The sequence below is a fragment of the Drosophila arizonae genome, chromosome X (genome assembly GCF_054131065.1).
Source record: "Drosophila arizonae isolate 15081-1271.41 chromosome X, UAZ_ARI_1.0, whole genome shotgun sequence".
NCBI classification, from domain to species: Eukaryota; Metazoa; Arthropoda; class Insecta; order Diptera; family Drosophilidae; genus Drosophila; species Drosophila arizonae.
In genome coordinates, this window is record NC_142927.1 from 28485198 (window position 1) to 28507965 (window position 22768).

The 22768-nt window shown below is 50.2% G+C and overlaps 1 protein-coding gene across 9 annotated transcripts in view; it reads left to right on the top strand.

The window, feature by feature from the left end:
* mgl (low-density lipoprotein receptor-related protein megalin) overlaps nucleotides 1–22768 on the top strand; it is a 169120-nt gene that overhangs the window by 139397 nt on the left and 6955 nt on the right. For all 9 annotated transcript variants that reach the window (XM_089474027.1, XM_089474029.1, XM_018015402.2 and 6 more), the window contains 8 exons: nucleotides 848–1012; nucleotides 1093–1224; nucleotides 11827–12102; nucleotides 12185–12439; nucleotides 12739–15036; nucleotides 15564–21200; nucleotides 22072–22283; nucleotides 22346–22752. In XM_089474027.1, coding sequence (XP_089330153.1) covers nucleotides 848–1012; nucleotides 1093–1224; nucleotides 11827–12102; nucleotides 12185–12439; nucleotides 12739–15036; nucleotides 15564–21200; nucleotides 22072–22283; nucleotides 22346–22752 — 9382 coding nt within the window. Of the gene's footprint in view, nucleotides 1–847; nucleotides 1013–1092; nucleotides 1225–11826; nucleotides 12103–12184; nucleotides 12440–12738; nucleotides 15037–15563; nucleotides 21201–22071; nucleotides 22284–22345; nucleotides 22753–22768 lie in introns of those variants that run through there.

Genomic DNA, 22768 nt, shown 5'->3' on the forward strand with positions numbered 1-22768 from the left:
AAGCCAAAAATTTGCCTGAGCTTAGAATTGATTTTCTTTGATTGGAGCAACTGGACTGAGCTTTTCCCCAGGTTCTTTAGCCTCTGCTCAGCAACTTTAAATAGATGCGATGCCCGAAATTCCTTACCTTAAAATTGATTTTTCCATCTCGACTCCACAGTGTTCGATGCAGTAAAGAGTGTAGCCGAATAGGATATCATGGAATTCCGACTCCCACCTTCCTCCCTCCGCCCTCCTCTTGCCTCCGCACTATTCATCAACATTGTTTGCCATTTTGTTTTTATTATTGTATCGCAAAGCCTTTAAAGTCCGGCTCAGGCGCCTATAGAAAATCTCTCTATAATAACAGTGGGTGTAGCCCGGGTTTATTATGTCCAATGTTTATTTTCGTCCCTTTCTGTAGAAAAGTTACGGCTGCCGCCGCCGCTGCCGCTGCTGCTGCTGCTGCTGCTGCTGTTGCTATTGTTGTTGTTGTTGTTATTGTTGTGCGGTAAAATGCACAATATAAGAGTCTTTGGGCAGGCGAGGTCTGAAGTCTGCATTAAAGCGCTCTTTGGCTTCAGTAGTGGGCACAGGACTGAAATGAAGTGAATTAAATTGCAGACGAATTATAAAGACGATTGTGAATCAATTTCGTTTGAATGTCCATTCGAAACTTTCGATCGCCTAGCTACGCCCCGGGGCAAACGCTGCGCTCTACTTGCGGCAATTGCTCTCTGATTGCCGTTTCCAAGAACTTTGGGGAGCTCAGACCAAAGTCAGATGGCTCAATTGGATTTATGCCGCACAATGACAACCTGCTGCGCTCTAAATACAGTAACTCTAATGTTTTTCGTTCTCTTTGCAGGCGTGCGACTGGGCGAGGGCGCGGGCAGCAGCTCGATAGCCGCCTCGAATGCGCCCTGCCCCCCGGAAATGTTTCGCTGCAACAATGGCAAATGCATAACCTCGCACTGGGTCTGCAATTACCAGAAGGACTGTGACGATGGCGAGGATGAGATGCAGTCGTGTCGTAAGTAGACCCCCCGCACCCCACTCCAATGGCAATTACCGCACTCTCACCGCTCTCTACTTCCTCTCGCCCCATTGCAGCGCCGCCCGAGTGCGAGGCGCCCCAGCTGAACTGCGGCCAATATGTCTTCAATAAGACGTACTGCATCCCCCAGCACTATCGCTGCGACATGATCGAGGACTGCGAGGACAAGTCGGACGAGGCGGAGTGCCGTAAGTAAACCGCATGCATATTTCAACAAATTGCCACACCCCCCCCTCACCGCAGGCTGTGTGTCTTCTCCTTTTCAATGCAAATTTGTTGAGTCTGCAAATATTTGTGAGCATCGCTGGTGAGTGCAGCATCGGCTACACCTAAAACGTGTATTTCCAGCACACGCACCCCTCTTTCCACTCTGCGCTGTCCTCATCACGCTCCTTCACCTTCAGCAGCCCGATTAAATTTACAGTTCATTTCAGTTCAGTTCAGTCGGGCTCAGAGTTTCGTTCGGTTCATGTGTGCGCGCCAACAATTTGCTTAGCAAAATGTTTACATTTTATTATACCAATTTTATTTATGCAAATTTTGCCAAATTCACACACACACGCACACACCCGTACACCTACAGTCAGACCGCATTTTGTTGAAAGTTAGCTCTTGGCAATTGCAGAATCCCCCAAAAGTTGGCAAATTCCAAAGTTAAGTGTGTGTAACCAAGGTGCGCCACGCAAAGCAAAGCCAGGACCATTTGGTCCTACTTATGCAGGGATGGAGCAGCGGGATGTACCGGGGGGCTAGAAGCGAGCAGCTTACACGGTGCCAGCAAATTTTTTATTTTATTTTATTTTATTTTATTTTATTTCCTCTTCTGTTAGATGTTGACTGCTCAAAATCAGCAATTTATGAATTCAATTTCAAGTAAGCTTTTCAATGTAACTCAGACGCAGCTCCTTCCACGCAGCATTTCTCTTAATAGATTCCTGAGAATTACTGCAAAAAGCCGAATTTCCCTCGACTGACTAATCGATTTGCTCACTGACATTCGTTCGTAAAGTAGTCAGGCGCCTCAATTTGTCTCGAGAGCCATTTTGGTGTTTTAAGAGTATTGGAAATGAAATACACAGAAATCTATGAAACTGTAGAGTGTTGGAGTGCCCAACTGAGAAAATACCTGGAATCCCATGATGACCTAGTGAATTAAAATAATCTAGCCTATACACATACAAATGCGCATATACATGTGTATGTTCACATACAGACATATACACATACATAGGTACCTACATTCACTTACATGTAAATACATGTACATACATATACACTAATGTATGTATATATATACGTATACATGCATATATATACGTATACACACATATATATTCACATACGCATACATGTAGCCCTGAATGTCACGATGACAAGCCTGGAAATTGAACTAGAGACTCACTCGCAGCGAGCGCGAGCTTTGAGCTACTTATTATGAGCCGTTTGTAGGAGTAGGAAGAAGAGATTCAGACTAATCGTCGAAGAGTCGTCTGCAGGAAAGTCTAGAAAGAAGACAGTCCATCGCCGGAATAAGATCACGTTCATAGTATGAATAATATGATATTATCATCATTTGATAGTTAAATAGTTTAAATGGAACTCAAATCAAGCTACTAAAATACAATATAATACAAGTTTGTAGATTTATTATTATGAAAATAATTCATAATACATAATAATTATAACATCTCACATACATATATAAACATGCATTCACATATGCATAGTGCGAATAAGCCCGAAATGTTAAGCAACATACAGTGTATCTAAGTAATGCAGTTCTTGCACTCATTACTACTATTCCTATCAAGGGTAAAGCTTCAATTTTTAATACTCAATGGAATTAGCTGAATTTTTCCTTATTAATTTCTTAATTTTAGTACATACTAAATAATCTATTAAAATGAGAGTTATCCAATCGTATGAGGTGTATTTATTTAACTAGAGCTGTAATACCATTTGCTTACAAATGCTCAATGCCATTCAAATGCTCAAATTATGCTAAAATGAAATATAATATAAAATCTATAATAAAAGCGAATTAAGCTCTTCATCAAATCATCCCATCTCTCTCTCTCTATTTTCTCTCATCGAAAAGTTTTCTTCAATGATTCAAAGCCCAATCTTATATTGCCCATCTTCAAGACCCGATAATTCAAAATGGCAAAGGGATAAATTTTTGTTTCGATTTACACAGAAATTCAAATTATCGAGAATTATTGAGAACGAATTTCATTCAAGAGGATAGAATTTTTTCGATTTATCGCGATTTTCGATTTAGCGAGGTACGAATTATCGAGACTCAACTGTAATATACAAGCCATATATATTATACTTTGAATAGCAAATTGATAGAAAAGATTCCACTTCCGCCCGTACATCTTTAATCCAGGTATTACGAAAGGGAATGTAATGTGATTATTATTCGAATTGAATGCAGTCTTCAATTGATTTCAAATTGATTTGACTAATGCAGGCACAGACCGAGATAGTATATGTATTTTACAGTTACCTTAACAGCTCGCCTAATCTACTAGGGATTCATCCCCAGCTCTGCAACAACGCATTGCCCTTTTCCTTTTATAAATCAATCACATTGTTGATATTCGATAGCTGCCGCTCCTCAGACGCAAATACTAATTGAGAACTGCCCAATGGTTGCTGGGCTTGGAATATTTTGAAGATGTTTTGCTTGAGCGGGCTTTGGATTGGCCTTAGCTAGACTCCATGCATCTTCATCTGAAGCTGGCAGGGAGATCCCAACTGCTCGGCCGCCGGGCCAGACCATACGTACGGCACACTTTGATTAAAACTTTTGTCCTAGCACACACAGGCGGGGGCCACAGGGCGAGAGAGTCGGGGAAGCTGGCAGCTGGGTGGACGAGTCGTGGCGTGGGTGTGGGCAAAGGCCAGCTGCATTTATTGCTTGTTATTTAAGATTTATAAATTTAAATATCTTTGAGCGACCAACTCCTAAGTACTCCGTTGCCTTTACAACTTTGCTTAAGCTTTGACTGACGCTAGACAAACGCGCACAACTTTGTCCTCAATGTGCCAGTCCCTCCCTCTTCGCTCTCGCCCTCTCTCTCATCCCTGTCCTTGTCCTCGTCCTCGTCGTCGTCTTTCGAAACAGCTCTCTCATATTGCTCCTTGTTATAGTTGTTGCTGGCTCTTTTAGTGTTGTTGTTATTGTTTTGGCTGATGCAAGATGGCCAATTTGTCGGAAAGCAACGCTTCGCTCGCTCCGCACCCCCCGCCTCGCTATAGGCATTGACTGGCGCAAGATCAAGTTTAAATTTGGTTTTAATTTAATAAGATGCGAGCTAAACACTGGCTCGGCGCGGATATCCTTTACTATTCTGCTCACCAAGGGTATATTCTGCTCTAAAAGTGCATCTAGATAGACAAATAGAAGTACATTGTCTCAGCATACATTGGAGTCGATCGATAGTTATTTATGTCGATTATCCAATAGAGCAAAAAGATGCTCTGGTGCTTCCTAATAAATAAAGAAAAAAAAATAAGATCAATTATCTGAATATGTTTTGTTGTTTTATGTTTTCCATAAGTATACAAATTAGCCCAGATCGTCTCTACCTCTCTTTCCTTTATTATCGCTCACCAATTCATTATCTTCTTTAGCCCATCTCTCTTACCCGTAAATAAATAAATCATCATCTTTCTTTTCCTCTTTCAGTCTTATCCTCTTTTTCACTTGATCTTCCTCTCTTGTTATCTCCCTCGTTCTCCTTCTTTCTCTATGAATTTGTTGCCTTCTGTCTCTCCCTATCAATCCTTTTCACAATTATACTATTTTTCCCCCTTTCAGACAGCTCATTTATTTATCTCCCTCTCTCCCCCCCTCTCTCTCATTCTCTCTCTCTCTCTCTCTCTATCTGTCTCTTTACTGTTTCCATCATTCATTATCCTTTCATTTATCTCTCTATCTCTCTCACTCTCTCCCTTTCTCTGAGTCTCTCTATTATTCATCCCTCTCTCTTAGATAGTATTTTTCACTATGTTCCTCATTCTTTTTGTCTCTCTCTATTGCAGTCTCTCACTCTCACTCTATGTCACTCTCACTCTCCTCGCTCTTTTTCTCGTGCTCTTTTGTCTCTTTCTCTCTCTTCCTATCTCTATCTTTGTTGCTCTCTCTCGTCCTCTCTCTATCCATATATTTCTCTCCTGCCATTTCTCACTCCCTCAATTTAGTCTGTCTCTCTCTCTCTCTCTCTCTCTGTCTCTCTCTCTCCCTCTCTCTTTCAATCATTATTTCTCATGCCATTCATAGAGACATACAGGGTATTTGCTTACCGATCATTTAACAGTTCGCCACAGACATTCTCTGCGTCTGTCTCTTACAATAATTTATCGCGCTTAAATGGCGACAAAATGTTCGCTCTTATTGCGTTCTCAACTTATTTATTTTGCGTACGTGTCAACGCGTCGTCTCTGAATGCCTTCCCCGTCTGCTAGTTGTCTGTCCTCGATTTCCATGCTGGTGTCAGGGGCTGATTTGTGTGTGTCTCTCTATGTGTTTGCGTGTGAATGTGCGTGTCTCTGCGTCTGTCTGTGTGTGTCTTGATATGTGTTTGCTTTGCGGGTGTTTGTCTGCGTCTCCATCACCCTTGGCATCGTCTTCATCTTCGTCTTCGCCCTCGCCGTTGCCATCGCCATCTTCGTTTCCATTTGCGAGCACCTTTGTTTATTTAATTTATGGCATATAAATATTAGAGCGAGCTTATTTCAACTATTTAATTACTTCAGGTGTGCGTTAAGTTGTTTGCTTTGCCCTGGAAATTAAACGTGAGCTTTTCCCACCGCTGCTTTGCATGCATCAGAGCCACCGCAACCTGAGGCTCTGAGGCTTTGAGGCTCCGGCAACTAATAGTTTTACAGCAGCTCTAAGCAGAGCATTAAAGGCAACAACAACAACAGCAAGAATAAAACAGAAAAGAAGAGAGAAATCCTTTCGACGAGGTCACCCGGCCAGGAAGCAGCACCATTGAGTGTTTAATTAAATGTCCTTATGCAGACGTAGCCGCTGTAGCCTGGCGTGGCTCGGTGGTGCGGCATAGATGGCTTGGCTGCTGTAAGTAGAGTAACTCGAGTTACGCGAGTGCTTTGCAGCTTTGCTGCTTTGGTGCTGCCACTGCTGTGTCTGTGGATAGCTCGAAAACAGCAGTGGCTTCCATCCATGCCAACACCTGGCCTGGCCCTTAAGCCACCTGAGCGGAGGTGCGCTTCACAAAAGGAGAGACAGGCAAACTGCTTTTAATTGCAAACTGGGTTTGGCATCCAAATGCGCACAAGATGGTGAAGCGGCGGGGAGGAGGAGTAGGAGTGGGTGGAGTTGGTGGATACGACAACTAATGGGGCAGCTGCCCCACAAAATGAAAGAAGCGTAAAAAGTGCGTAAAAGCGGGCGCCCAGCAGTTACGCCCCGCCTCCACGCCCCCTTAAAAGGTGAACAACGAAAATGATCAACTCGACTTGTTGTCCGTTAGCCAGAAGTGGGTACACTTGGCATTCCATCCACTACACTTTCACTAAACGTCTCCCTCTTGCTCTTCCTCCCCCTCTTGCTGCCCATTGCAAGCAAAGCTGTCGTAAACTGTCGTTGAACCCGGCGAAAGTTGGCAACAACTGACGTTTATTTGACTGCAGCTGTCAGGCCAGTTAGACGTGCAGAAAAGCTCCGAGCCATCTAGTCCAGCGGAGATGGACCTTAGACGAGTGGCTTGTCGGTTGGCTGGCTGGCTGGCTGGTTGGCTGGCTGTCTGGGTGGCTGCTTGGGTGGTGGGGCTGCAACTTGTCGCGCGTAATTACACAAGCCAATTCAACACACACACACACACACACACACACACACACACACACACACACACACACACGCACACAGGGGCACTAATACACGCATGCGAATCATAGCTTTTACACTGCGCGATTCGTTTGCTGCCTGCGATAGATGTTAATGCACACATCCAGAACAGACCCCCCCTCCACCCTACCTCCTCTTCGACCACGCCCCCCACTTACCAATTAGAAAGTGTTGCACGACATAGCGGGCCTCATGTCGTGATGTGAGGCGGGCAGGCCAATGGCAAGCAAAAGCCAGTGGCCACAGGGCACTTCAAGCTTCTCCACATTCCAGCCCCTGAACCCTGCCCCTACCAGCGTTCCCGCCCCGCTGGCCATCGCTCCTCACAGTGTTTATAAAGTGCCAACAACAGCGCCGCCCTCGCAGCCAGTTAAAGTTTTGTGCTCAACTTTCTGCGCACTGCACAAAATGTGAAAAATGAAGCAGCAGTCGAGCGGCGCCCCAAAACCCAGTGGCATGCAGCAGCGAGCAGTTAACGGCCTGGCAGCCCACAGCCCACAACCCGCAGCCCACAGCCAACAGCCCACAGCCCACAGTTCACAGTTCACAGTCGACAGTCCGCAGCCCACAGCGCAACATTCAGCATTCAGCATTCAACATTTTTATGACCTTGCACAAAAGTTGCAGTCAAGCGTCCAGCCGTCCAGCCGTCCAACCGCCCAGCCCTCCAGCCAGCCACCCACTCGTTTGTCATTATGATTTGTTTTTAATGTAATGCAACAGCAGCGAAAGCGAATTTGCAACAAATTGTGCGCGTTAATCTTGTCAATGGCCAAGTGCGAGCCAGCCAGCTGCAACTGCAACTTTAACTTTTGGCCCAGCTGCAACTGCAACTGCAGCAGCAGCAGGAGTAGGGGTAGCAGCCCTTGTTGCTGTGCAAGCGCCTTGCCACTTTGAATGTTGCAAGCCAGCAGAGCCCAGGCAGCTTAGCGCTAAAGTGCGTGGCACATTCTTCATGCCTTCGCTACGAGAGTATTCCAAATTTATCACGAATCCTGCGACACTGAGCCATGTACACAGACAGACATGAGAGTGTCAGGCCGGGCCTGGCCACCTGCATCTGTCTGTGCGGCTTAGTGTTATTCCCCAGAGCGCAGTCTGGTGGCGACACGCGCAATAATGCTCGTAATGATAATGAAATTGATGATTATGATTGTTACAATTCCGATTGTGGCACATGAATAATAATTGTTTGGGGGTACGAGAGGCCGCTAAGACTACATCTTCATTCGAATCATAATAATAGCAGTCATAATAATATAAATGATTGCAAAGATAACACTGATAATAATACTGCAAATGATATTTATAATAATACATATTAATAATAATAATAATAATAATAATAATAATAATAATAATAATAATAATAATAATACAATAACAATAATACAATAACAATGATAATAATAATATTAAGGATATTAGTGAAAATACTATTTAAAATACTAAATACATTAAAATACTAATTATAATCATCGCTGTTTATATGTCACCTACGCCCCACACTAAGAGTCCGGTAATCTTGCTCCAGCTCAATTAGTTGCTCCAACAAAAGTTTCAGCCTCATTAACGCCCATTTTAATTTCATTCAGTAACAATATTGAGTTGCATCAGTCATCGCCGCCTGCAGGGCGGAAGGGTATGCGATGATCTTCAAATTTGTAACAAAGCCAGCTGCTGTATCTTGTTTATGATTACTCACCACTCCACAGATGCTTGAGCTCATTCCGGGCAGCGGGTCTGCGTCGCAGTTTGTCTCAGCTTTAGCCTCTATAAAGTTGGACTAGGCGTTCGCATTGTCAATAAGGTGAAGAGGGGGCGGGGGCGGATGGCTGCAGATGGGCATGCCATTGGTAGGGGTGAACAGGGTGAACAGTAACGACTACAGGAATCGTGGCTACCTGCACGCACACACACACACACAAACACCCATACGCACACACATTTTATTGTTGTGCTACAAAAGTTTGTGCTGCCGGGGAATATTTATACAACTTGGCTTGTTTAACTTGCACTAATTAAGTTTGCTCTGCTACACTTGGCTACCCCAGTACGCCGTTAATGTGAAGCAGCAGCAGCAGCAGCAGCAGCGGCTACAACAACAACGACAACTCAGTGTAACAACAGGAATAACAGAAGCAATAGCAGTCAAGACGGACTCTTTTATGACTGCCGGATGGCGGTAGGTGGAAAAAAAACCTTTGGAAACTTTATTATGCCTACATCGAAAGTAACTCGAAAGTGGCATAGATCATCATGTACCGCGCACTATCTCTCTCTATCTCTCCATCTCCATCTCTGTCTCTATCGCTGTTGTTGTCTGGGATGGCAAGACGTTTAATTCGGGCGGCACATGGCGCATTATCTGAGCATTCCCATTTAAGCCAGAGCCCGAATCAAGCGGCTATAATTTTGCCACAACTTTCGCTGAGCTGAGCTGAGCTATGGCCACCTCTTTCTTGTAGCCAGCTTGATGGACTATGCCCCCGGCCGTGCCCCGCTGGCCCGCTGGTCCGCCCGGCTGGGCCCAGAGCGCTGGAACCAACTACTCGATAATTTATAGCACTTTGCCTGCCAACTCACAGCTCAAGTGCGCAGCCCGAGTACAGTGAGCACTCGCTGCAAATTATTTCTAAAGATGCAGCGAATCTTAAATTATCAACTTGAAGAACGACGCCTAGTTGCTGTCAACTCAAGTTGGGCCCATGGGAAGGCGCATAGAAAAACGAGATTAATCGATATCTGCGCCCGGATATTGAATTGTGTCTAAGACAAAGGCATTTGTGTCTCACGGCGAACCACTGTGCGGCAGGAGTCTGTGCGAGCTAGAAGCGGGCGGGCCGACTCTGACTTAGACAGAAGTAGACCGGTCGACGAGACGGAAGCAAGGGGGGATAGTAACGCCCAGCGTATCTACAGCTGTGTGCATTACGTATACGCCATGCGTGCCCAACCGTTGTCCATGTATTTGTGTGTGTGTATGTGTGTGGATACATGCCACTGACAGGGGTCGGTCGGTCGGTCGGTCGGCCACTCTGGCTCCATGTTGCCAACCAACGAACGGACGGCAGACAACGCCACATCGCTCGATGTCTGGCATCAAAATTTAATGTCTTTGGCAGCAATAGTTGAGCGCATGTATTTTGCAGGCATTTTTAAGCTCCCAGGCGCCTGTGGTGTGCGGAATCCACTCCCTGGCGGTCTTCACACACTCCTCCACAGCTGTGTGTGTGTGTGTGTGAGTGTTGTTTGAACAATAGCAATGAATGGAGGCATCAGGCCATGCGCGTCCATTCTGCAAAACTTGCCCCAGGGCAGGGGCCGGAGAAGGGGCAGGAGAAGGGGCAGGAGAACGGGCAGGGGCTCGAGCACCAGCACGGGCACGGGCACGGGTCTTAGCTCCGTCCGGCCGCCTGCTGTGCAGCCATTTTCTTGGATCTGAGCTAAATTATTGCCCAATAGCCGCCCGAAGGCAGCGGAACAAGCTGGTCACACGCTTAATTGGCAGGCTCGTCTTTGAAGTGGACAACTGCCAACTGCCGTTTGTCGAGCGTGTTGACATAATGTAAATTTGATTAATTTGCCGTTTGCTGCCTCACACACACCCACACACGCACACACACACAGCTAAGCAGGCTGCCTACGCAAACGGAATCCCATTACCCGCAAAGCAGACTTCACACTGTGTACGGGTCCAATAACAACAATCAACGTCAATATCACACCTCTGGGCCAGTCGCATATGTGTGCGTGTGCGTGTGTGTGTGTGTGCGTGTCTACATGTCAGATGAAGGCTAGTTGCTCTATAATTAAGTGTAGTGACAGGGACACATCCCAATCACCTCAACTGGCTACCACCCAACCACCCAGCCCCCCAGCCCCCCAACCATACAGCCAATTAATTTATGTGTCTGCTTGAAACTAACTGCAAGACAAGGACAACAAAAATCAGCCTCAGCTGTAGCAGGCACTGAAATACAATGGAAGAAATTTACATTTCAAACTTTACATTCGAACTCAAAGTTCAAGGCTTTTAAGTTCCATAACTATGTGTTCCGGAAAATATGTATTCGGTTTTGCTGTTGTCGGAAAGTTTTGAAAGGCTCTAGTAATAAAACACCAGTTAATTCACTCCCATACAATTCATATGATATTTGAAAATGCGAGATCCGGGCAAAATGTTAAAAGTATGTAATAGGCAGAAGAAGGCGTGGCAGATGCCATACAGTAAATATCTTCTTAGTCAGGGTGACGAGCTGAGTCAACGTTGCCCTGTCCGTCCGTCTATCATGTTTAAGCGCGTCGATCTCAGAAATATGATATAGTAATATAATTCCGTATTATTAATATACATAGATTCCTGTATATCTTATGGAATTACGATTATAATTCACCATTATATCTGTAAAAGTTAAAATTTTCATTTTTTCCTAATTTTGAAAGTGTTGGAGATCATCCAGTACATGTATGTACATACATACATTTGAATATATATTTTATATATTTTAATAAAAAAAATAAATAAAAAAAAAAAAAAAAAAAAAAAAAAAAACAAGGGAAATATTAAATAAGATTATTCACAATATTTTCACATTTCATTTAGTATTTAGTTTTTTATCAAATACACAAAAATCCAAAATATTTGTATAAATATTTTTTGTCAACGTAAGCCTCAATTGAGCCCATAGTTCGAGTAAATACCCAATGAAAAGGGATTAGCAGATCCCGAAATTGTGCTACAATTCGATTAGATTTGTTAAGAGCATCGAGTGTTTTTGTTGTTCTTTTGAACAGTATTTAAAGCAAAAGCCCGGCTTTGTTGCAGCCAGTATTTGCCCTGATTCTATGGCAGTCGAATTCGTTTCATTCCCCCTCGTTTCGTTTCGTTTCGTTTCGTTTCTCACAGCCTATCGCAAGTGCCTGCATACGGACGTGTTTTGCAATGCGCCTGTTGGATCAGCTCCGGCGGAGGGCAGCCGCTTGACCGGACCATGTGTGCCCAAGGAGAAGCGCTGCAACGGCTACTTGGACTGTCGAACCGGACGCGACGAGGAGGGCTGCAGCGGCGTCCCCTGTCGCCTGGATCAGTTTCGGTGCGCCAACGGGCAGAAGTGCATTGACGCGGCGCTGAAGTGCAACCATCGCAACGACTGCGACGACAACTCGGACGAGCAGGGCTGCAGTGAGTATACAAGGCGGGCGGAGAGTGCCTAGCATTCGTCGGTTGGTCACAACTGCCACCTTCACAATTGCCTCCTTTGCAGACTTCCCCCCTTGCCACCATGCGCAATTCCGCTGCACGAACGCGCTGTGCATCCCGTACAACTTCCACTGCGACGGCTACAACGACTGCGCCGACGAAAGCGACGAGGCGAACTGCACGGCCATCGCCTGTCCCGACAACAAGTTCCTGTGCCCACGCGGCGGCCTCAATGGTGCACCCAAGTGTATACTCAAATCGCAGCTGTGCGACGGCAAGCGCGACTGCGAGGATGGCAGCGATGAGGAAACGGCATGCTGTAAGTATTCCCATTGACCCCATACCCACTAACCCCACATGGACTTACCCTACACCCATTTACCCCACACCCACTTACCCCACGCCCTTTAACCCACACCCTTTAAAGCCACACTCACAAACCCTACGTTTTGTAACCCCATGCCCACTTACCCCACATCTGTTTACCCACCTTTTTACCCAAAACCGACTTACCCCACACCCACTTACCCTACACCCACTTACCCCACATCCTTAAACCCACACCGACTTACCCCACATCCACTTATCCCGTTATTGACAAAAATAATATCCTTGCAGCCATCGACTCCTGCCCAGCGCTCAGCTGCGAGTTCAAGTGCGGCCCCTCGCTGACCGGCGGCGTCTGCTACTGCCGACAGGGCCAGAGCCTGGCGCCTGACAACCGCACCTGCATCGACTTGGACGAGTGCGCCGAGTGGGGCCACTGCGACCAGCTGTGCACGAACACGCCCGGCAGCTACACCTGCCAGTGCGCCCAGGGCTACATGCTCATCAATTCGTCCAAGTGCATTGCCCCGGATGCGAACAACCTGCAACTGATCTTCGCCCACGATCGCGCCATCATGCGCATGAACGCGCACGACAGCGAGCCCAAGGTGGTGGCCAATGCCACCGCCGCCGCGGGCGTCGCCTTCCACTATGCCCGCAACACACTCTACTGGTCGGACATCAAGACGCGCAAAGTGCAGTCGCTGCCACTGGATGCGCTGAACAGCGCAGTGGCGCCTCTGGACCAAACGCTGCCCGGCACCTGGGCGCCCGTGGCCCTGGCCGTGGACTGGGTGGGCGACAAGATTTACGTGGCCGACCTGGTGGGCCAGAAGATCGACGTCTTTGAGCTGAGCGGCCACTGGCATGCCGTGGTGCTCGGCTCCAACCTCACCAGCCCCGCCGACCTGGCGCTGGACCCCACCGCTGGCCTCATGTTTGTCGCCGACGGCGGCCAGGTGCTGCGCGCCCATATGGACGGCACGCACGCCCGCTCCATCGTCTCGGAGGCGGCCTACAAGGCGAGCGGCGTCACCGTCGACATCATTGGCAAGCGCGTCTTCTGGTGCGACTCCCTGCTGGACTACATCGAGTCGGTCGACTACGAGGGCGCCCAGCGCGTCATGGTGCTGCGCGGCCAGAACGTGCCCAGCCCCTCGCGGCTGGCGCTGTTCGAGAACCGCATCTACTGGACGGACGCCACCAAGAAGGGCATCATGTCCGTCGACAAGTTCGAGGGGCCCAGCTCCATCCAGGTGACCTACAAGGCCAAGGACATACACGAGCCGAAGGGCATTATTGCCGTGCACGCGCTCAGCCAGCCGCACGTCTCGAATCCCTGCGGCAACAACAACGGCGGCTGCAACCACATGTGCATCGTCACGGCCGTGAAGGGCGCTCCGACGGGCCTGGGCTTCCGCTGCGCCTGCCACACGGGCTATCAGCTGCAGACGGATCTGAAGAACTGCAAGCTCGTCCGCGAGTTCCTCATGTACTCGCAGCAGCGCTTCATCAAGGGCAAGGTCCTGGAGCCCGTCATCGAGGGCTTCAGCGATGCCATCCTGCCGGTGGTCTCCCGCCGCGCCCGCTTCGTTGGGCTCGACTTTGATGCGCGCGACGAGTTCATTTACTACTCGGACGTGCTGCAGGACGTCATCTATCGCGTGCACCGCAATGGCACGGGTCGAGAGATCGTGCTGGCCTCGCAGAATGAAGGCGTCGAGGGCCTGGCAGTGGACTGGGCGTCCAAGAACCTCTACTACATCGACTCGCGCAAGGGCACCCTCAATGTGCTCTCCACGCGAAACGTTACCCACCGACGCACGCTGCTGAAGAACCTGAAGCGCCCTCGCGCCATTGTCGTCCACCCGAATCGCGGCTACATATTCTTCTCGGAGTGGGATCGGCCCGCCAACATCACGCGCGCGAATACTGACGGCAGCGGTCTATTGGTGTTCCGCAACGTGACCCTGGGCTGGCCCAACGGTCTGTCCATTGACTTCAAGGAGGACCGTGTGTATTGGTGCGACGCTCTGCTGGACCATGTGCAGCACGCCAATCTGGACGGCACCGACATCAAAACCGTCAACTCACGCCTGGTGCGCCATCCCTTCTCCATTGTGATTCACAACGACTGGATGTACATCACGGACTGGCGCCTGGACGCAATCATTCGACTGCACAAGCTCACCGGCGAGCAGGAGGAGATGATGGTGCGCGAGCCGCAAACCAACCGACTCTACGGCGTCAAGGTTTACAGCCGCGAGGTGCAGCAAATCTCCGAGACCCAGCCCTGTCATCTGAACAACGGCGGCTGCCAGAAGATATGCTTTGCCATTCCCATATCACAGAACGATTCTACGGCCGTGCCAGGTCGTCTGCAGTCGCGCTGCTCCTGCCCATACGGCGAGCGCCTGGCTGAGGATCAAGTCAACTGCATTCCCGATCCCAGCGCCGAGCCCCCGGTCCAGCCCTGCCCCAATCTGTGGGACTTTACCTGCAACAATCAACGCTGCATACCCAAGTCCTGGCTCTGCGATGGCGACGACGACTGCTTGGATAACAGCGACGAGGAACAAAACTGCACAAGTAAGTAGCTATTGGGGTAATGCCTCCTCTAAGAGGACATTTCTGATTAAAAGTGAGAAGGGAACTAATTCTAATTGGTTAGCAAATGCATAGCCAGTCCTCATCTTCTAAGTTCATAATACTATAATAATTACTATATTAGTCGAACTAAAGTTCTGCAACTTGGTTTGTCTTAGACACTAGTGTATTCCTCTGAAATTAAAATAGAACTGAGCTCCTGCATCATTATAACGAAATTGCTCATCATGATAGCGACCGTATTTCAAATGTGATCGACATATGCGCACAAGGTCAACTTTCTCCTCATTATAATTGTTATAGTGTGGTTGATTAGTATCATATGTCGTGCTTCAAATTAAGTTAACTAGAAATGTCTCTTGCATTAAAAGTGTGTGTAGAGTTCTTTATTAGTATCACAAGTCGGGGGTAGCAATAGTTAATGCTTTGGGTTTGTGCAAGCAGCTAGGCTGATAGGGCACAGTGCTTCAATAAAGTGGACTAAATGAATTCTTTCTACTTTTGAACAGAACCCACCTGTGGCTCGAATGAGTTCCAGTGCAAGTCAGGGCGCTGCATTCCGCTGAACTTCCGCTGCGATCAGGAGAACGACTGTGGCGACAATTCGGATGAGCTGGACTGCGGCAACGTGACCTGCGCCACATCGCAGTTCGCCTGCGCGAACGGACGCTGCATACCCAGCATGTGGAAGTGCGACAGCGAGAACGATTGCGGCGACAGCAGTGACGAGGGCGACTTTTGTGCGGAGAAGACCTGCGCCTACTTCCAGTTCACCTGCCCGCGAACGGGGCACTGCATACCGCAGAGCTGGGTGTGTGACGGCGACGACGACTGCTTTGACAAGCAGGACGAAAAGGACTGCCCGCCGATAAGCTGCCTGGCCAACCAGTTCAAGTGCGCGGACCTGCGCCAGTGCGTGGAGGAGTCGTACAAGTGCGACGGCATACCCGACTGCAACGATGGCAGCGACGAGCTGGGCTGCCCCTCGATGGGGCCCAACCAGTGCAACGTGGAGAAGCAGTTCCGCTGCAAGTCGAGCGGCGCCTGCATACCCATTGCGTGGCACTGCGACGGCACCTACGACTGCCCGGACAACTCGGACGAGGAGGACTGCGGGCAGATAACGTGCGCCCAGAACTTCTTCAAGTGCAACAACACCAACTGCGTGTTCAAGGCGTATATCTGCGATGGCAAGGACGACTGCGGCGACAACTCGGACGAGGGCACAGAGCACGCCTGCGTGCCGCCGCCCTTCAAGTGCCCCCACGGCCAGTGGCAGTGTCCGGGAGTGACGGAGCGCTGCGTGAACATCACGTCCGTGTGCGATGATACGCCCGACTGTCCCAACGGGGCCGATGAGGGCGAGGGCTGTGACCTGGCCGAATGCGAGCATCAGTCGGGCCAGTGCTCGACACTGTGCCAGAAGACGCCCAACGGAGCGCTCTGCGTGTGCCCGCCCGGCTCAGAGATCGGCCCAGACGGATTCACCTGCGTGGACACCAACGAGTGCGATCCACCCGGACTCTGCTCTCAGCAGTGCACGAATACGAAGGGCTCGTACTTCTGCTCCTGTACCCAGGGCTACGTGCTAGGACCCAACAAGCACACTTGCAAGGCAGTGAATCACACAGCTGCTTTCCTGATCATTTCCAACCGCCACTCCATATTGGTTGCCGACCTGAAGGAGCAGGGCTTGGAGCGCGTGCCCATTATCGTTGAGAATGTAGTGGCCACCGCCTCGAACATGCACACCGGCACCATTTTCTGGAGCGACATGAAGCTGAAGAAGATATCGCGACTTGATCACGGCATGGAGCCACAGGAGATCATCACCACCGGCTTGGACTTAGTTGAGGGCTTGGCCTACGACTGGATTGCCCAGAATCTCTACTGGCTGGACAGCAAGCTGAACACCATCGAGGTTTCCGCAGAGAATGGCTCCAACCGCTTGGTGCTCGTCCGGGAGAGCATCACCCAGCCACGTGGCATGTGCATTGACCCCAGTCCCGATGCGCGTTTCATATTCTGGACCGACTGGGGCGAGAACCCGCGTGTCGAACGCATCGGCATGGACGGCACAATGCGCAAGACAATTATAAATACGAAGATCTACTGGCCCAACGGCCTGACCCTGGACATTGCAACGAAGCGCGTCTACTTTGCCGACTCCAAGCTGGACTTCATTGACTTCTGCTACTACAATGGCACGGGCCGGCAACAGGTGCTGGCCAGCAGCCACTACCTGCTACATCCCCACTCGCTCTCCTTGTTCGAGGACACGCTCTACTGGACGGACCGGCAGCTGAACCGTGTGCTGTCAGCCAACAAATTCCGCGGCAAGAACCAAACTGTCGTCTCGCACCTGATCAGCCAGCCGCTCTCCATACACGTGCATCACGCCTCTCTACAGCCGATGTTCCCGAATCCATGTGCCCAAGCCCGATGCCAGCATCTGTGTCTGCTCAGTCCGAGCACGCAAGAGGGCTACTCCTGCAAGTGCAAGCCGGGCTTCAGGCTGCACAGTGAGGGTCGCTGCATCGAGGAGGAGAATCCCTACCTGATGGTTGTCAAGGGCACTCAAATTGTTGATCTGCCGCTGAATGGAGGAGATGCGCGTGCCGGCGCCTTGGCACCCGTCATTGGCATCGAGAGCAGCACCGGGCTGGACTTTGACCGCAAGGGCGAAACCCTATACTGGGTGCAGGGCCGAGAGGACGATGACGAGAACTGCACCATTTACACGACACCGTACGGCGGTGGCAACAAGACGCTCTTCCTGGGCGTGGAAAATGGCATTGTGGGCGCGCCCTACACCATCGCCTTCGACTGGCTGGGCCGCAACCTCTACATTGGCAATCGCGTGGCTAGCAATATTGAGGCAGTTCGCGTGGACGGCAAGCAGAAATACCGCACCGTGATTCTGGCCAACAATGGCAGCGAGAACTCCGTGTCGAAGCCAAAGCAACTGGTGCTGGACCCAAGCGAGGGCAAGCTGTTCTGGATAGACGAGGGCGTACTCGAGATCAAAATTGCCCGCGTCGACATGAACGGCCAGGACGCACGGGTGCTGCGCAAGGACCTCAAGCATCCGGAGAGCATAACCCTGGACACCGACAAGAAGATGATATACTACAGCACCAGCTCGACGGCCTCGATCTGCTCGATGGACTACAATGGCGATGATCACCGAGTCATACTCGACGAGAAGCAGGCCATTTCGCGCGTACGCAGTCTGGGCGTACTGGACCACCGTCTATACTACCTGGATCCAACCTACGAGAAGATTGTGCGCGTCGATCTGCCGAACGGCAACAATCCCAAGACGATTGTGGACAACGAGCCCGAGCTGCGCAGCATGATGATCTACAAGAAGCGCTCATTCATGCAGCATCCCTGCCAAACCGCGAACGGCGGCTGCAAACAGCTCTGCATACCAGGTCCATCCGCAACGAGGACCTGCGCCTGTGGCATTGGCTATCGCAAGGAGAACGAGATTAACTGTGTGGCCTACAAGACATTTGCTGTCGTCTCGCAGGTGGACATGATACGCGGCTACAGCCTGGAAAGCAGCTCCGAGGCCATGGTGCCAATCAGCGGACCCGGCCACTACATCCGCCACGTGGACATTCTGTTCCGTGATCAGTGGATCTACTGGGCCGAGTTCCATCGTGGCTACTGGAATGGCATATTCCGTTCGCGGCCCAACGGCACCGACCTGCAGCACGTGATCAAGGATGGCATTGGCAGCAACGGCATCCACGGCCTAACCATTGACTGGGTGGCTGGCAATATGTACTTCGCGAACGTGTATCCGCACGAGAACTACGTGGAGGTATGCTGGCTGGACGGAACCAATCGCAAGGTGCTCGTCAAAAAGACTAACGATGCACCGCGCGAGCTGGCCGTGAATCCCATCAAGCGCCTGCTGTACTGGATCGATCACGGACAGCATCCGCGTATTGGCAAGGCTCTGCTGGACGGCAGTGACTGGATCCCACTGGTCACCTCGGGCATTTCGCAGCCACGCGACTTGACCATCGACATGCAAACGCACGATGTCTACTGGGTGGACTCCAAGCTGGATACGATTCAGAAGATATCGTACAATGGCGTCAATGCCAAGGTGATACGCCGAGACCTACCCAATCCGGTGGGCATTGCCATTTATCTGAACGATGTGTACTGGGTGGATGGCAATCTCAATTCGGTCTTTAAGGCCTCCAAGCTATACGGCAACAACAGCGAGGTCACCCCAGTGCGCACCAACTTGGAGAAACTAACGGACATTGCGATCTACGACATCAACAACCAGCCGACCGACGACAACAATCCGTGCGCCAAGCTCGGCAACGGCGGCTGTCACCAGCTCTGCTTCAGCTTCCCCCAGGAGCCCTCGAGCCGCAACTATCGCTGCGACTGCGCCACAGGCAAACTGTCGGCTGACGGTCGCAAGTGCGAGACGGTGAATGAGTATTTGGTGTTCGCTACGCGCACCGAGATCCGCGCCGTCAACTTGGATCCGCACTCGACCGAGGTGCCGTTCACTCCATTGACCAATCTGACCAATGTGGTGGGCCTGGACTTTGACTTCGCCGACAACCACATGCTGTTCACCCAGATCCGACCCTGGGCCAAGATCGCGTACACCTCGGCGAACAAGCCGAGCCACAGCGACATCAATGTGGTGCTCAGCAAGGGCATCAATCCGGAGGGCATTGCCTATGACTGGACCCAGAACAAGATCTACTGGACTGACAGCTCCAACAACTCCATCTACGCCATGAATCTGCTTGGTACCGAGCCAGTCATGATTGCGCGCGTTGAGCGCCCGCGTGCAATTGTCTTGGATCCCTGCAACGGAACGCTCTTCTTTACGGACTGGGGTCGCTTCAGTACCTCCGGCAAGATCTTCCGCACGACAATGGCGGGCTCCTTGAAGCGCGCCATTGTGGACAAGGAACTGTCGCAGCCGAGTGGCCTGGCCATTGACTACGACGACCGCAAGCTCTACTGGACGGATGCGGTGCGCGAGAAGATCGAGCGAGCTGATCTGGACGGACGTAACAGAGAGTTGCTGGTGGCCGCGACAATTTATCCATTCGCCATCACGGTTTTCCGGGACTACATCTACTGGACGGATCTGCAGCTGCGTGGCGTCTATCGTGCTGAGAAGCATACAGGTGCCAATATGGTCGAGATGGTCAAGCGGCTGGAGGATTCGCCCCGTGACATACGCATATTCAGTGCCGATCGGCAGAAGTGCAACGTCAATCCGTGCAATATCAACAACGGCGGCTGTGCGCAAAGCTGTCATCCGGCCCCGAACGGCAAGGCCGAGTGCAAATGCGATGACAACTCCAAGGTGGTCAACGAGGGACGCATGTGTGCACCCAGGAACAATACGTGCGAGGCCAGCAAGTTCTACTGCAAGAACGGCAAGTGCATTTCGCGCATGTGGTCCTGCGATGGGGACGATGACTGCGGCGATAGCTCCGACGAGGATCCCAACTACTGTGCGTATCACTCGTGCTCGCCCAACGAATTCCGGTGCAACAACGGCCGCTGCATCTTCAAGTCCTGGAAGTGTGATCACGAGAACGATTGCAAGGACGGCTCTGACGAGATTGGATGCACCTACCCACCCTGTGTGGATGGCGAATTCACCTGTGCCAACGGACGCTGCATTCCGCAGGCGCAGGTCTGCAATGGCGTCAACGACTGCAAGGACAACGCCACCTCCGATGAGACGCACGAGCGCTGCCCCATGAACACCACCTGCCCGCACAACCACCTCAAGTGCGAGAAGACGAACATCTGCGTGGAGCCCTACTGGCTGTGCGACGGCGACAACGACTGCGGCGACAACTCCGACGAGGATCCGCTGCATTGCGGCCAGCGCACATGTCCGTCGAACAGTTTCCGCTGTCCCAACCATCGCTGCATTCCAGCCACTTGGTACTGCGACGGTGACGACGATTGCGGCGATGGCGCCGACGAGCCCCCAGACTACTGCAAGTCCGAGGGACGCACCTGCTTTGGCGATCTCTTCACCTGCGACAATGGCAACTGCATACCGCGCATCTACATCTGTGATGGTGACAACGATTGCCTGGACAACAGTGACGAGGACAACAGGCACCAGTGCAGTAAGTCATCCAAGTGCTTTTTTTTTAAGTGCAGTGGACTCAACATGTATGATTATCAGGAATAGAATTAACATGATTCCTCTGCTTGCCTATCCGTAGCAGGAATGACCAGGAATCGAGTTAACCCTATCCCTTGGTCTGCATAAGGAATGATCAGGCATTGATTTATCCCCATATCTTTATTGATACAGGAATATAGTTATCCCTGATTATCTGTGTTTATCAGGAATGTAGTTATCCCTGATTATCTATATGTTTATCGAACCTATCCTAATAGGTTTATCCCTATTACTCGGTCTGTCTGCTTATCCGTGCGTATAAGGAATGATCATGCATTGATTTATCCCCATATCTTTATTGGCACAGGAATGTATTTATCCCTGATTATCTGTATGTTTATCAAACCTATGAGTTCGTCTATCCGTAACAAGAATGATTAGTAATCGGTTTATCCCTATTACTCGGTCTGTCTGCTTATCCGTGCGTATAAGGAATGATCATGCATTGATTTATCCCCATATCTTTATTGACACAGGAATGTATTTATCCCTGATTATCTGTATGTTTATCGAACCTATGAGTTCGTCTATCCGTAACAAGAATGATTAGTAATCGGTTTATCCCTATTACTCGGTTTGTCTGCTCGACTTTCCTTAACTGGTCCAATCCAAACTCAATTTATTTCAGTTTGTCTGTGTGTTGTTCGTCCATTCGTAGCGGGCATACTTAGGAAAGGATTTAACCATTCTGTCTGTCTATATATTCGTAACGGGTATCGATTTAGCCCTATCTTTCCGCGCTTACCCTTACCCTTACCTTACTTATAATGTACAATCCTAAGCCAGTAATTCATTTTGTTGTTCCATTGAAGACGATCGCAAGTGTGACGAGGAGACGGAGTTCACGTGCGTGGAGAACAAGTCGTGGCAGCGCGCCCAATGCATACCCAAGAAGTGGATTTGTGACGGCGATCCCGACTGTGTGGATGGAGCCGACGAGAACACAACGCTGCACAATTGCGCCACTCAACAGCCCTGCGGAGAGGATATGTTCACATGCGGCAATGGACGCTGCATCAATAAGGTGATAGCTGATTCAGCAATCAAGCGACAGCTGATTCTAATCGAAGTTGAATTCACTTTCAGGGCTGGACCTGCGACCATGACAACGACTGCGGCGATGGCACCGACGAGGGCAAGTTCTGCAACTCCAAGTACAAGTCCTGCTCCGCGCTGGAGTTCACGTGCCAGAACTTCAAGTGCATACGCAATCAGTACAGATGCGACGGCGAAGACGACTGCGGCGATCACTCGGATGAGGTTGGCTGCAAGAAGGAGAACGTAACCTGCGCCCAGGGGCAGTTCGCCTGCACCAACGGACAGTGCATCGACTACAGTCTGGTGTGCAACAAGGTGCCCGACTGCACAGACGAGTCCGACGAGCCGGCCCACTGCAATGTGGATGAGTGTGCGAAGGTGGAGATCAATCAGTGTGGCCACAAGTGCGTCGACACACTCACCGGCTACTATTGCGACTGCAACGAGGGCTACAAGTAAGATCCCTCCCAG